This window comes from Pelecanus crispus, chromosome 8, assembly GCF_030463565.1.
Source record: "Pelecanus crispus isolate bPelCri1 chromosome 8, bPelCri1.pri, whole genome shotgun sequence".
Lineage (NCBI taxonomy): Eukaryota > Metazoa > Chordata > Aves > Pelecaniformes > Pelecanidae > Pelecanus > Pelecanus crispus.
Window position 1 is genome coordinate 36,585,668 of NC_134650.1, and position 12,875 is coordinate 36,598,542.

Sequence of the window (12,875 nt, forward strand, 5' to 3'; positions counted from 1 at the left end):
AGCTCTGCTGGACACCATAATCTGGCTCAGAAATGGTTTATTCTTATATATTTAACGTTTTTCAAGTACTAAAGTGTTGCAAAAATAATACACCAGTATGAACATAACAATTTAGAAACTATAAATGTGTGCCAGACTAAATTGAATCTCCTTCAATCAGTATAGCACTTAAAAAAAAAAAACTGGTACATATAAAATACTTCATTCAGTAACTTCCTCTGCTGGAACAACTTCCAAAAGCATCTGAACGTGCATAGTGATGGACTCTGATGGAAGAAAGTTATTGTTAGAGGCTTTATGAGAGAACAGTATTTCTATTCAGACTTACACTATTTTTCTAAGTGAGAAAATTATCCTTGTGAGTAGTTGTCTGTCTCTTCTGTATTCCTATCTCAAACTTAAAAAATAAGGGGTGGTGAACAAAAGCAATCTTACGATCCAAGCTACAACATTTCAGGGTATCTAAACTTGCTCTTAGTAGAGTACAGTGTTTCTAATTGCATAATTACATGATATTTAATAATCCCAAGGGGGCAGGAGAGATGGGTGATGGGATTTTTTTAAATGTCTGGAGAACTACTAATTCTGTCCATTCTGTCCCCTTCAGCTGGTTCCATTTTCCCTTTTAGAAATACCTGTGTATCTTGTTTTCCCTGAGATAGTTGCAAAGAGTTTCTCTTGAGACTATGCAAAATCATTTTATAAATGGTCAGACTGGGTTCTTGCAGCTTTCACTTGACTCAGCAGCACTGTGATTAATTTTGGTCTTAATCTTGTTAACATTTTCTTTAGTAAGTATAGCAAAATTGATTAACTTGAGCTAAAAGCAGAGGATTTTGTGGCATAAGAATGTATGTCTGCTGATCTTTAGTTAATGGCTAAAGCAATGTTTTGAAATATGAACAATCAAAAAACTAACTTTCCAGATAAAATATTTCTGTTCATTTTAAAAGTCAGTTTCTCTGTACTACTACAGTGATGTATTGCTTTTTTGTGAATTAAGTTTTGTTTTTCCTGAAGTCAGGCATCATTTTTTTCACAGGAAGGAGTAAAATACAATATTTAGTAAAGCTCACTATATGCCCCTCACTATGTCTGGAAAATTGCCTCCCTCCACACCCCGTTCCCGTGATTTAGACGGGATGGACCATATAATGAGCTTCATTATGGTAATTACTTTAACCTAAAGCTTAGCAATGTTCTGTTGAATTTGGAGCTGGCTGTCTGAGGTATACTTACTTGATATTTTTCGGGGCCAGTTGAATTTAAAATGAACAAAAAGTACATAAACTATAAGTCCACTAAGTATAAATAAAACACAGTACAAATAGGCCAATTCAGGTGCACTGATGATTGGTGCCAATACCAGTAAAATGGAGACTAATGTCACTATGACTGGAATGATGATGGGTATCTGTAAGATAGAAAGCACAAAATTACTTGTTCATTCTTTTGCTGTTCTTACAGAAGGGGCATATATGAAAGAAGAATATTTTCATTGCCTTATGCAGTTTTTCCTTCTAAAATTTCTGGAATTAGATGGGGCAATTGAAAGACTAGCAAGAATTTGGATAGGGAAAACTCTTCTGCTAAATCATTGACCAAGATCTCTTTGTCTGTATTGCAAATTGCAGTGTAAAAATTTGCATTTCAATGAATGTGGGACCCGACTCCAGTGCAGTGACCTGGGTGGGGTCTTTTTTGGGTACTCTTTCAGTGGTAGTATGCTTGCTGCAGTTTCCCATCCCTGAAAATGTGTCTTGTGCCCATGATCTGTGCAAGTAAAAATAAACATCGTGTAACCTTTTCCCAGTCCTTATGAGTTTTGCCCTAGTGCAAAACTGGAACAAAGAGAATAATTAGAAATAAATGGCTAGGTTTCAGGTAAGGGCCGGGGGGGGGGGGACGACATGACACAAACAAGGAGGAGTCTGTCTGAGGATGTTGTTTAAATATCCAAATATTTAGGAGGAGTTTGTGTTTCAGTATTTATGGGAGTGGAGGAAAAGTCATACTGAATGCTGAACTTACCTTGATTGGTCTCTTGAGTTCCTTTCTTGTAAACCTCATAACAATGAGTGCAAGTATGGTTAAACCATAAAACAGCCAGACTGCGAAACTAAAGTAATTTATAAGTGTGTCAATGTCACCAGGGATAATATAAATAATAGCAATGGCCCCCTAAAAATGAAAATGAAAATTAGTATAGTCTACTATAAAAGAAGGCTGAATTTAACTTATGTGTCAGTATTGGGTATATGTTTACAGTGTTCCAGAGTGTGATCTGTGAATGCTTTTGCTTAAACATTTGGATGTAAGTGTATTGCAGCACCTTTAAAGATAGTATCTACATCCTGCCAACATGTGTTTATGTTTGTGTGCAATCTTAATTCCATTTTAAGTCAAAAGACTTGCAATTTGTATGCAAATCTGTTATGTTGTTGACTGCGTATCTTGGAGGAAGTGAAGATACTAAATATATTTTTAGGTTATTAAAGTTACTGGGGTCAACAGCAATTGAATTTTGAATTTATCTTGGTTTACCTTGAAGATAAGATAAATGGGTAAAATATATAAAAATAACAAGATATTCTAGATTTATTTTAAGATGTATTACTGAATAGAACTGTTTTTTAGTGAGATGTTAAAGGAATTCTTACAGGGAGGAAGTAGGGTAGTGATAGCTTTCTTTCAGGCATCCTGTGAAATAAAGGATTTGCCTAATACTAATTATTTAATTTCTTAATTTTGTTTTCATGTTGTGGCTTCTTAAAAACATTTTGATTTTAAAATCCAGTTCTGGAATTGAGAAATTGGGGGGTTTTTTATATAGTCTTTTTTCCTAATGTGTATTTAGTAATTTTCTTCTCTGGCTAGTCAAAGGTATGTGTGAAGACCGCTGGCAAGAAATTATGAAAGCACGTATTACTGGAAAATTTTTGTTTATAATTTTTCTGTACTTAGAATATATACTTACGTAAAATATGATAGCAGGTGCTGGTGTTAAACGCTTAACGCTAATGTAAGATAGCACCTTTAGCATGTGCCCTTCACGACCTGCAACATAAACAAGTCTGACAAAACAAAAACAAGGCAGTCTGGTTAGTGTGGCACCTAGACTTTAAGTGGTGTTACTAAATAAAAAAATTCATTTTCAGGTTTGTTTTATTATGTGGCTACATCTGACTATAATTTCATCAGTATTTCCTTTGATATGCAATGGGACTTAAGGAGTATTGTAGTAGACTGAAATAAGGGAAATAACCCGTATTAAAGCAGTGAATTTGAAACTAATTCTGAACCAGTATAGGAGAAGTGAACTTGAAACTAATTGCAGAATCATTAGTTTGCACGTTTAATTTAAATTTTTTTTTTGAAAAAAAGTTAGCTACTGTGTCCCTTTTAATTAAATATTTCGTAATTAATTTGCTCCATATTAAAAAGCTACATTGACAATCTTCTGTCAAAAAAATTGGTCTTTACAGCCCTATCATATTCAGATAGAGTTGAAATTTAAAATATTTTTAAATAGTAAATGGAAGCATTGAACAACTGATAGAAAGGAATAGGTTCTCTTTCCAATTCTCGTCTTTATCATTACTGGTGTAGTCATGTTCTTACTGGCAATTTTTTTTAACTGTAATTCTTAGCTTTAAGCTTGATGAGAGGTGGAAAAAAAACCTTTTGTGCTATGCCTGCTTTGAATTAAGAGACTTTATTTTCTAATTTTTGAAACCAGCATAGCCACTGCTTCTTTTTGAAAATTAAACAATATAGCTAGATTTGCAGGTACTTTTTAATTACATTTTGTACATTTGGATCAGAAGAATCTCTATATCTTTATGTGTGTAGATACATAAACGTGTATATAAAATTTTCCATCCTTTAAAAGTTTTCATTTTAAGATACTTAGAATGGGAGCTTACCTGCCTGCAGTAAAACAGGTCCCATTGGCAGATCCAATTGTAGAAAAGGCCACAAAGAGAGGAACTATCCAGGAGGCTGGATAAAGGACTCTATCTCCGAATGTCTGTGATATGGGATTAAAATGAATCATTTTTGTCATTTTAACTACCATTTGGTATATTCAGTAATGTTGGAGCCTCTTTAAAAGTACAGTAAATGGGTATCTAAGGTATGTTACCAATCAAAACATATGTTGTAAATTTTGTGTAGTTATTAAAGAATGCTTTGCCAAATGAAGACCTGGATTAATTCATGAACCACTCTTTACAGAGCAGAATATTGTTGTTGTGGTGTTTGAGATGCAGCATCTGTAGGAAACATCGAGAGACATGTAAAAACTACACAGAAATTAAATTCTTTTAAAAACACCTGGTTTGGGGATGTGTCTGCAAAACAAAAAGAAAGATAGCATTGCAGCAGGGAGCCATGCATACGCAAGCTGGTTTCAACCTGTATAGGAGGAGTAACACTAGTAGCGACGGCATGACAGCCTAGGCCTTATGGGGGAACACGTAAAGGACAAGCTTGCTAAGGTCCTTCACTACACTTCACTTTTCACCTGTGCCATGGTATGTTAGTTGTTACTGCAGGATGGATTAGATCTGATGTAGGTACATTGATCTACTGTAAATGAACTTGAATTCAAACTTTTTGGACAGGTAGGTTTGGGGTTTTTAGTTGGGGGGTGGTTATCTCTTTAGTAAGTCAAGCATAAAGAGTTCTGGTTTTGCAGAAGTGTAACATCAGTGTTGTTTCTTTGTGCAGTAGTAGGACATTCAGTGCTAAGCAAGAAGTCTACTTACAGATGTGTAGACCTCTTTATACAGTGCACTCCTCTTGCTGTTTGCTGTGCTGCCTTTGTACTGCTCAGTGGCAGTTCTGAGATTTTGTTGTTAATTTAGTCTGAGTTTAGTGGTAGCTGATATGTGTTGTTCACAGACTGTAAGTTTAGTGGTATACTGAATAGGACTAGTTCTTAAACAAGATATATCTTGATATACATTGCTGTACCTCTTGGTGCAAACAAGATGCTGGAATGCACTGAAGTTCTACATTTTAAAAGATTATATTTCTTAACATTTTTAAGTATTTCTCCATTAGTGTACTTCTTCACTGTGCTACGCTGCATTTTGCATGCATGTCGCATACTGTTTGTTTTCCCCAAAAACTAACATTAGTAAAAATGGCTGCATGACCTCTCAACAGTTATTTCAGAGACAAATGTCCCATGAAAAATTCACTTAGTGGAACTGAAGGGACAAATGTGTTTGTTAAGATTTTAGAAATTTATGTAATCTTCAATTTTGTCTGTAATAGTATGTCTTGCAATAATGTAAAAAGGATGTTTCTTAGCTTTGATAAGAAAAAAAGAAGAATAAGGAGGAAGTGAATTATGGACTACTTGCTCCAGAATGACAATCTTTGATTTACTGTCATTTTGCATGTGCTTCTTTCTTGGAAATACTGGAAACACTGGAAAGGGCAAAGCAGCAGTCAGATGCTATTTCTCTTTTCATCTTTTTGGTGCTTATGGAAAACAGTTAACCTCCGAGCTGTAGTGTTTCCAAAATGTTAACTGAAGACTGCATTACTTTGGCTTGCTTGCTTTTTTTCCTTGGGATATGACACAACTACTGTTTAAATTAAGCGCTACCAGAATAAATTTTAGGTGAAGAAATGACAGTAGATAATCGGGGAAAAAGGTGACACTGACAGCTGAGACAGAAATTAATTGTATCTTAAGCAAAATTACAGGTTCCTTTTTGCTCACGGCTTTAATGCACACAGCCGCCTTCAGATGCTCTATTACAAAATAAAGTGGCTTACCACAGCAACTGCCTGGGACTGCAGGAGTTCTGTTGAAGTCATTACGGTGAAATATGAAATGTTTATCAGAACGTAACAAACTGTAACCAAGGGGATTCCAATAATTATAGATAGCGGTAGATTTCTGAAGAATGCAAAAGTAAGACTCCATCAGCATTGCTATATCACTGGTAGAGTTGTCATAGTAAACTGTGGACTCTTACTTTTTCCCCATATGCTCTTTGGGTGTATTTACATTTCTCTATTGTAGACCCCATGGAAATCAGGATTTTAAAAAAGGAAAAATACAGCTTTATGCAAATTTATGAAGCCTGTAATAGATGCTAATTAGCTCTTAGTGCTCAAACCTTGAATAACCATTGCTTTTAAAACCAAACCAAAATACATGCCTGCTTCTACAAAAATATTGAGTGTTTGATTTCTGTCACTAGAAACACTGCTTTCCTCCACAGTTTTACCTGTAAGGATTTTTAAGTTCTTCTGTGATGTAATTGAGTTGATTCCTGGAAGGAAAAACATTTGTATGTTGTTATTAGCAGTCACGTGTTGAAATACTAAAATATTACAATCAGGTGTTATTTCCTGTGTGTTACTGGTTTTTACCTCTTTAGTTAAAAAAACCCAACCAAACAAAAAAACCCAACTTATGGTACAACCAGTCTTAAGCAGCAAAACTGCAGGATAAAAAACTGTGAGCTTCTTAGCCAAATGTCAGCCTCTTGATTCACCATCTTTTCCTCCTTGCGGTTTTAGAAGTATCTCTCAGATTTTGAAATGAGATTGTCTTTGTCCTTGGATAAAATATCCCAGAATAACAGAACAAATATTTGGCAGACATTTATCTCAAATTTACAAGATTGCCTTTGAACTTCAGGCTTTGCAATATCTGAGCCTTCTCAAATAAAAGCGCAGGCGTACCCATTGCAAGGACTGAAGCAAGTCTGCTGATGTTTCACAATAGTACTGAAGTCCTGTTATCTAGAAAACAGTCATGAAAGCCTTCTTACGGATTACATCTATCAGAATTATAATTTCTAAATGCTCATTTTTGCTAGAGCACGTAGACCAGATTGAAACAAGATTTTTAGTCATCCACTTCTGAAAATGTGAGCAGGAGTAGGTGTTTACAGTTCAACAGGCTAATTTTCAAACGTCGGTGCCCGGTGGTTACATATTGAAATAATTATTTAGGCACCAGCTTCCCTGCCACATTAAAAAAATCTGGTTGAATGTCTGAATTGGCAGACATACATGCCTGAGTTGAGACACTCAAGCTTGGAAATAGAACCTGAAAGAGTAATCCATTTAAATATCAGTTCAGTTTTAAGCATCTAAATGGGACTTGCTTTGTTGTAAGTTAAGATTTATATTCTGAATTCCATCCAAAATACAGACCTATATGCAAAATTTCACACTTCGAACATTTAAAAATAGCATTAATGGATCAGACCTTGATCTTAGACTTGTGCCAACAGAGCCCTAGACCAATTGATATTCCCTTTAGTTTCAGGAAATGAAACATGTAAGCTGTTTTCTGGACTGCGACAGATTAAGTTAAATATTCCTGCCAGTAAATAAGTTTATTCTTAAGAAAATAATTCTGGAAAGCACTCTTCTGAGTATTAAATATAAGTGCTGTATGTAGAACATAAATGTAAACCTAAACCCATCCATATTTGTGACTATTTTCAAATGTAAGTGTTCTCTTAAATCTAACGTGGTAGATGATAATGGATAAACGGATCTGGAGACTTAAACTTGAAAGCTTCTCAGGGAAGAAGACTTCAATGTTTTTACACTAATTCCAAATGAAACTGAATAAGAAAAAAATTTGAAAGTTGAACCTTATGATTTCTGACAATGTGGGGGTTTTTATGTCCTCCTGTACTAATCAACCACCACTACATACTTCACAAGAAATGGCAGTTGATGGGGTGATCTGTAGGGGCTCTGGGAAGGCTGTTTTGCCTAACGTAATGGAATTAAACTGTGTTCTATTCTCCTTGTTACCACAGTATCCAAGCACCTTCAGCAGCAAAGCAGTAGCCCTTTCAGGATTTAATATTGTTTCTTTCCCTAATAAACAGTAACTTGAAGATTCAGGGGGTCAGGAGGGTGTTTGGTTTTTTGTTTATTGGGGTTTTTTTTCTTTAACCAGACCAGTGTTCTATTTCCAGAATTCATTAAGAGATTCATAATAACAAGTCAGATGTTAACTTTTTCTGATCACATCTTTGAGTTCTACAGGGAGAGAGTAAACCAGTTAAAGGCTGTTAAACTGCACTCGTTAACACTAGTAAAGAACCTTACCATCCATCATATGCCCAGAGTCCATTATAGAATGCCAAACTGAGAGAACTAACAGAAATTTTACTGTCCTTGAAAGAATCTTTAAAGTTTTCAGTTTTTCCTGCAGAAAAGACACAGATTACTGATCAGTGTTGAAATAAATTCCTTTAATCCCAAACAGATGAAGAAATATTCCAACATCTGTTTCATGTTTTGAAACATCTCACTGTTAAAATCAATTCATACCAATTTTTATGAATTGATCTGTAGTGTTGTATTTCCCACCCACCTCCCTTCTCTAAAACAAAATACCATAGTTCCCAGGAGATCTGGAACTAAAACACTGAATAAAGAGAGCCTCATTGTTGTGCCACTTCTGTCAGTGGGAAATTTTTAAATGGTCATAGCAGAAGCTAAAATAATCTTTGCAAGTAAAGTATATTTGATTACCTTGTGCAAGGAGAACAATTCCACTTACAATAATGATCGTGACAATGATCATTTTAGCAGCCGTGAGAACATTCTGGAGATAGCTTCCCAGCTTCACACTCACTGCATTCACTATTGTAATTATCACTAAAAGAAATTAATATTTCTGCATTAGTCAGAACTGAAAGAAAAGTTGCTTCTTAACCCCCCACCTTTTTTTTTTTACTGTACTGCTTTTTCCTCACACTGTTTGTGTATATTATACACTTTTTTAACATAGTATGTTTGGATAACACTTAAAATAGTGAGGAAAAACAGCTTTATTAATTAGATTTTGATAGTACCTTTAACAAAAAAAAAAAAATTATTTTGAAGTTGCACAGCATTCTGATAAATACAGAAATAATACCTCCACACTTAATTTTTCTTCCTTTTCTGCTACAAATAAGCATTCGTTCCACAGCTATGTCTGTCTTGGTAAAGAATAAAAGAAACTTAGACTAGGAACAAACCATTTTTAAACCTATCCTTTTTATATGTTGAATTAGTTATTGTGGGAAGGGCTTGCTGTACTGTGTTCCAGAGTTTTCCGTTGCTTTCAGTGTAGGGTTGCTTCCTGATGTCTTCATGATTAACCTGCTGAAGTCTTACTGTGCTGAAATGTATTCATTGATGGGGTTGAACGGAAATCACTGTGTAATTATGGATCTTGTCTCTTTCTTAAAAAAAGTATGAATCTTACCAATGGCAGCTGCTGCAAGACACTTGATGACAACTTGGGGTGGATCGCAACCCGGATAAAAAGGAGCTGATGCATATTCCGCAAAGCTGAGACAAATGATTGCAAATGAACTGGGTTTTGTGACGAGTAAGCTTGTCCAAGAAAATAGAAATGCTGGAATTGGGCCAAATGCTTCCATCAGGTAAGGATATTCTCCCCCGGATTTTGTGATCATTGTACCAAGCTCAGCAAAACAAAGTGCCCCTGAATAACAAGAAAGGCACTTATTATTGGTTATTTAGTTCATGCACTGCTTAAACTATGACTGGCTAGAGCAGATTAGACTTTTTTTTTATAGGTAGCAAAGTTAAATATATATGGATATATACATTGCATCATTACTTTTTTCATGTTTCAGTGCATTTTACTGTATATACAAAATAAAATTCTAATTACTTGTGAGAAATTGGAAAAAATATACTGAAACCATTAAGTTACAGTCCAGAATTTACTATTATTTGTGTTTAAGACTTCAGCAAATAAAGTACAAAGATTCTGATTTCATATTAAATTTCTTTTTAAGAAACCAACACTGTACGAAGCATCTAAGCAATAACTGCACTGGCTGACCTACCTTTTGGAAACTTGAAAAAAAAATAGAATTGCTGCACAATTTTGAAGTAAAATGTCTACTAAGCTCAGCTTTAAAGTACAGTGATACTTCTAGATTTATTGCTGTATCTGGTATTTTGCTTAAAAGTTTTTTGTGTATGCTGTGTACCTGACACAATGCCCAAAGAATTCCTTTTTGTTTTACTTCTTGAAACATTCTGAGGTGCTTAGTGCTAAATTTTCATATGATAGAATATTAGGTATACCCAATTACACAAGTAGAAAAGTAGCCAAAGTACCTAGCTTGCTGCCAGTAAATTTCACATTTTGCCTGGAAATAGAAAAGCATTCTCTTTTTTACAGTTTGTGGATGAAGTAAGCAAAACTAAACCATGCTTTCAAAATGACCTAAAAATGTGCTTTACAATTTTAAAAGCTTAACTTATCTTTTATAAACGGCACATACTTTAAATTTTGTCTGAATGCTGCTACACTCATCAGGGTCTGATTGATTTTGGTCTAGGTGCCATTAGGCAATTTGTGAAATGAGAGTAGTATGCAGAAATAGGAGATACAAAGATTTAAGCAAAGATTCAGATTCTTTGTTGACTCATTTACCTAACGTTGCAACAATTCCACAGGCTGCCCAGATGGTTAAACAAGGACCCACAGCTCCAACATTGGCAAGTACTGATTTTGGAGAAACAAAGATCCCTGAGCCAATAATCGTACCAACAATCATACAGATTCCACTGATGAGGCCCACCTTGAAATAAAAGGAGACATTTTGGTAAAGTCATTTCTAATAATTCAATAATTACTTTTTGGTTTAATACAATTATAGTAATTGTCATTACTAATTTATTTTTTCAGCTTTCGGTATATAGCTTTTACTAAGTAATACATCCGACTAGGTGAAGTTTCTCTTCTCTTTTCTTTCCAAGGTGCATACACACCCTGTGGCATACTCCTGTTGTTTCCAAAAGTATAGTTATATGGACTTTGCCTGCCTGTGTATTTGCTTTATTAAACCATCCTTTGGATTATGTAGGTGTCAAATCTAACCTTGTACAGGTGACCTTGCCACTCTTTGATTAACCTCTTTTATGAGCACTTGAGGAATTCTGAATTTTCTAAGCTTCAAAAATTTGCTTTCTTGGATGGAGTCTACTTTTTTTAATTTAAGTAGTTGTTTTCCTCTCCTTGCTTCCGGGTATCTGTGCACAGGAATATATCTTGATACTGCTTGGTGGTGAAAAGATCGTGTTCTCCTGACTTCTTAGTGACCTATGTGTTACATGAAACTACTAAACCTTGAGTCGTCTCCTAAAAAAAAACAGTGGCATGGGCTACTTAAGTTTTCCTGTTAGTTATGGCTAGTCTAATAACGTGAATATTTTGCCAGTCTGGGCACCAAACTAACACCACATAGAGAATCTTTTTCCAGGTTACTTAGAGGAGTTCCACTCTCTCCTGAGAGCAAGTGGCACATCTGTTTTCTAAAACATCTCTAATTTTCTGGAGGAGACAAATTTTCACTTGTCTTTCTGTACCAGTGGCTATTTTACAACCATAAACACTTACAAACTTTCAGAAGCAATGAGCTGAACAGCCCACTTCAGCCTCTGGGAAGTACATGTGGAAAGAAACAGTAAAGTTTCTGAGGTGGCTCACTTGATCAACTTTGAAGTGATCAGATAGAAAAATTCAAAGACTTAAAATATTCTTACTTTTAATTGTATTTATAGCAGAGCTATTTAACTAGTAATAGCAGCTTCCTAAAATGTAAACCAACCACACCGTCAAGGTATTAGCACATCACTGCTAAACTGGGACACAACTGCAGTTTTTGTACAATGATGCATGTGCCACAGATACCCCCCTACTGCCTCCCTCTGCCAGCCCCTCATATGCATGCGGTCTGAAGGGGGAAAAGAAAAAGTTTTGCCTGCTTTTGTAGGTTCATCGTTTGGGGTTCATGACTCTGAATGGATTGTCCATCCTCTTTTCTGTTGTCCTCTCCTCTTCTTTTCCTCAAGCTTTCTTCACCCATTTGGTTTACTTGTTGAAATCTCTAAGGAAATAAAAACAAAATATCAGTCTAGCATATTAGTCCTTGCTTGAGTTTGCTTATATATATGGATCCAAAATAGTGTAGTTACGTTTTCTGGCAATATTTAAACACACACACTTGCTCACAGACAAAGGACTTCCATTTAACTACTTCCTTGGAGATTAAATCGAAGAGGCGTTAATGTCTACTTCACCTCATCCATCTGACTTGCTGTGGATTTTCCTCATATCCACCTGGCAGTGAATGTCTGTCTATCTTCTGTCTCAGGTTATACTCAGTTGAGAGGATCTCCTTACTGCAAATGTAGGTTTTATAGCTCGTCCCTCCCTTGAATTCCTCCAGAGGTCCAGACAGATTTAATCTTTTTCCCAAAAGCTAGTCTGTTTTCTTATCTGGGAGACCTTCTTTCTGATCTTCGTTAAATTAGGCCTTGTCTCAATTCCTTGGAGATGCAAGTATCTGCTAAACCAAGTGTTGTCTCCTGTAATTGTCTAATTAGCGGCTCTTTGCCTCAAAGAGTCACCAGTCTTCTCCGTGTTGCCTCAGGGTGAATGTCTTCTACTGAACGTTTTGTTCTATTTAGAATTACAATGTGAACAGTTTGTTTTCTACTTTAAATTTAGACTTCGGTTGTTTTGTGAGGAATTTGCTTGTTTCCCATAATATTGGAATAAAATACAGCCTGACATAGTGAAGGAAACTGATCAGGTTAGGTCCTGATTCTTAGAAGTTGATTCAGTCAAAAGTCTCTTCTCTCTTCAGACTCTACAACTATAATTACTAGAATCTGAATGTTGAAGATCATTTTGCAGTTCTACAGACAGTAATTCAGGAGTGTGTCATGTTTAGGCAACTTAGGTAGTATCCAGTAATGCTTGGTTGCAAAAAATGTAGCATTTTAAGTTGACAGAACAGCTATCTTGGTACTGCTGGTCTTCAGAAATATTTGGGCTATAA

At 35.4% G+C, this 12,875-nt stretch overlaps 1 protein-coding gene across 1 annotated transcript; it reads right to left on the reverse strand.

Moving 5' to 3' along the window:
* Positions 1–201: 201 nt before the first annotated feature.
* SLC7A9 (solute carrier family 7 member 9) lies at positions 202–11,897 on the reverse strand. The gene is made up of 12 exons (XM_009485715.2): positions 11,793–11,897; positions 10,463–10,610; positions 9,254–9,496; positions 8,533–8,658; positions 8,104–8,203; positions 6,252–6,296; positions 5,794–5,917; positions 3,927–4,030; positions 2,978–3,074; positions 2,032–2,181; positions 1,240–1,414; positions 202–266 (listed from the first exon to the last, which is right to left on the reverse strand). Exons 1-12 carry the CDS (start codon positions 11,895–11,897, stop codon positions 202–204), a joined length of 1,482 nt encoding a protein of 493 aa, XP_009483990.1.
* Between the last annotated feature and the right edge of the window lie 978 nt (positions 11,898–12,875).

Bases quoted from the DNA above. Each gene is read 5' to 3' on its own strand.
- SLC7A9 (XM_009485715.2), bottom strand. From the start codon at position 11,897: ATGGGTGAAGAAAGCTTGAGGAAAAGAAGAGGAGAGGACAACAGAAAA. The intron at 6,297-8,103 runs GTAAGGTTCTTT...TTTTCCTTCCAG, and splicing joins CTCTGGGCATATGATGGATG to GAATCAACTCAATTACATCA. The intron at 2,182-2,977 runs GTAAGTATATAT...TTTCATTTTTAG, and splicing joins CACCTGCTATCATATTTTAC to GGGGCCATTGCTATTATTTA.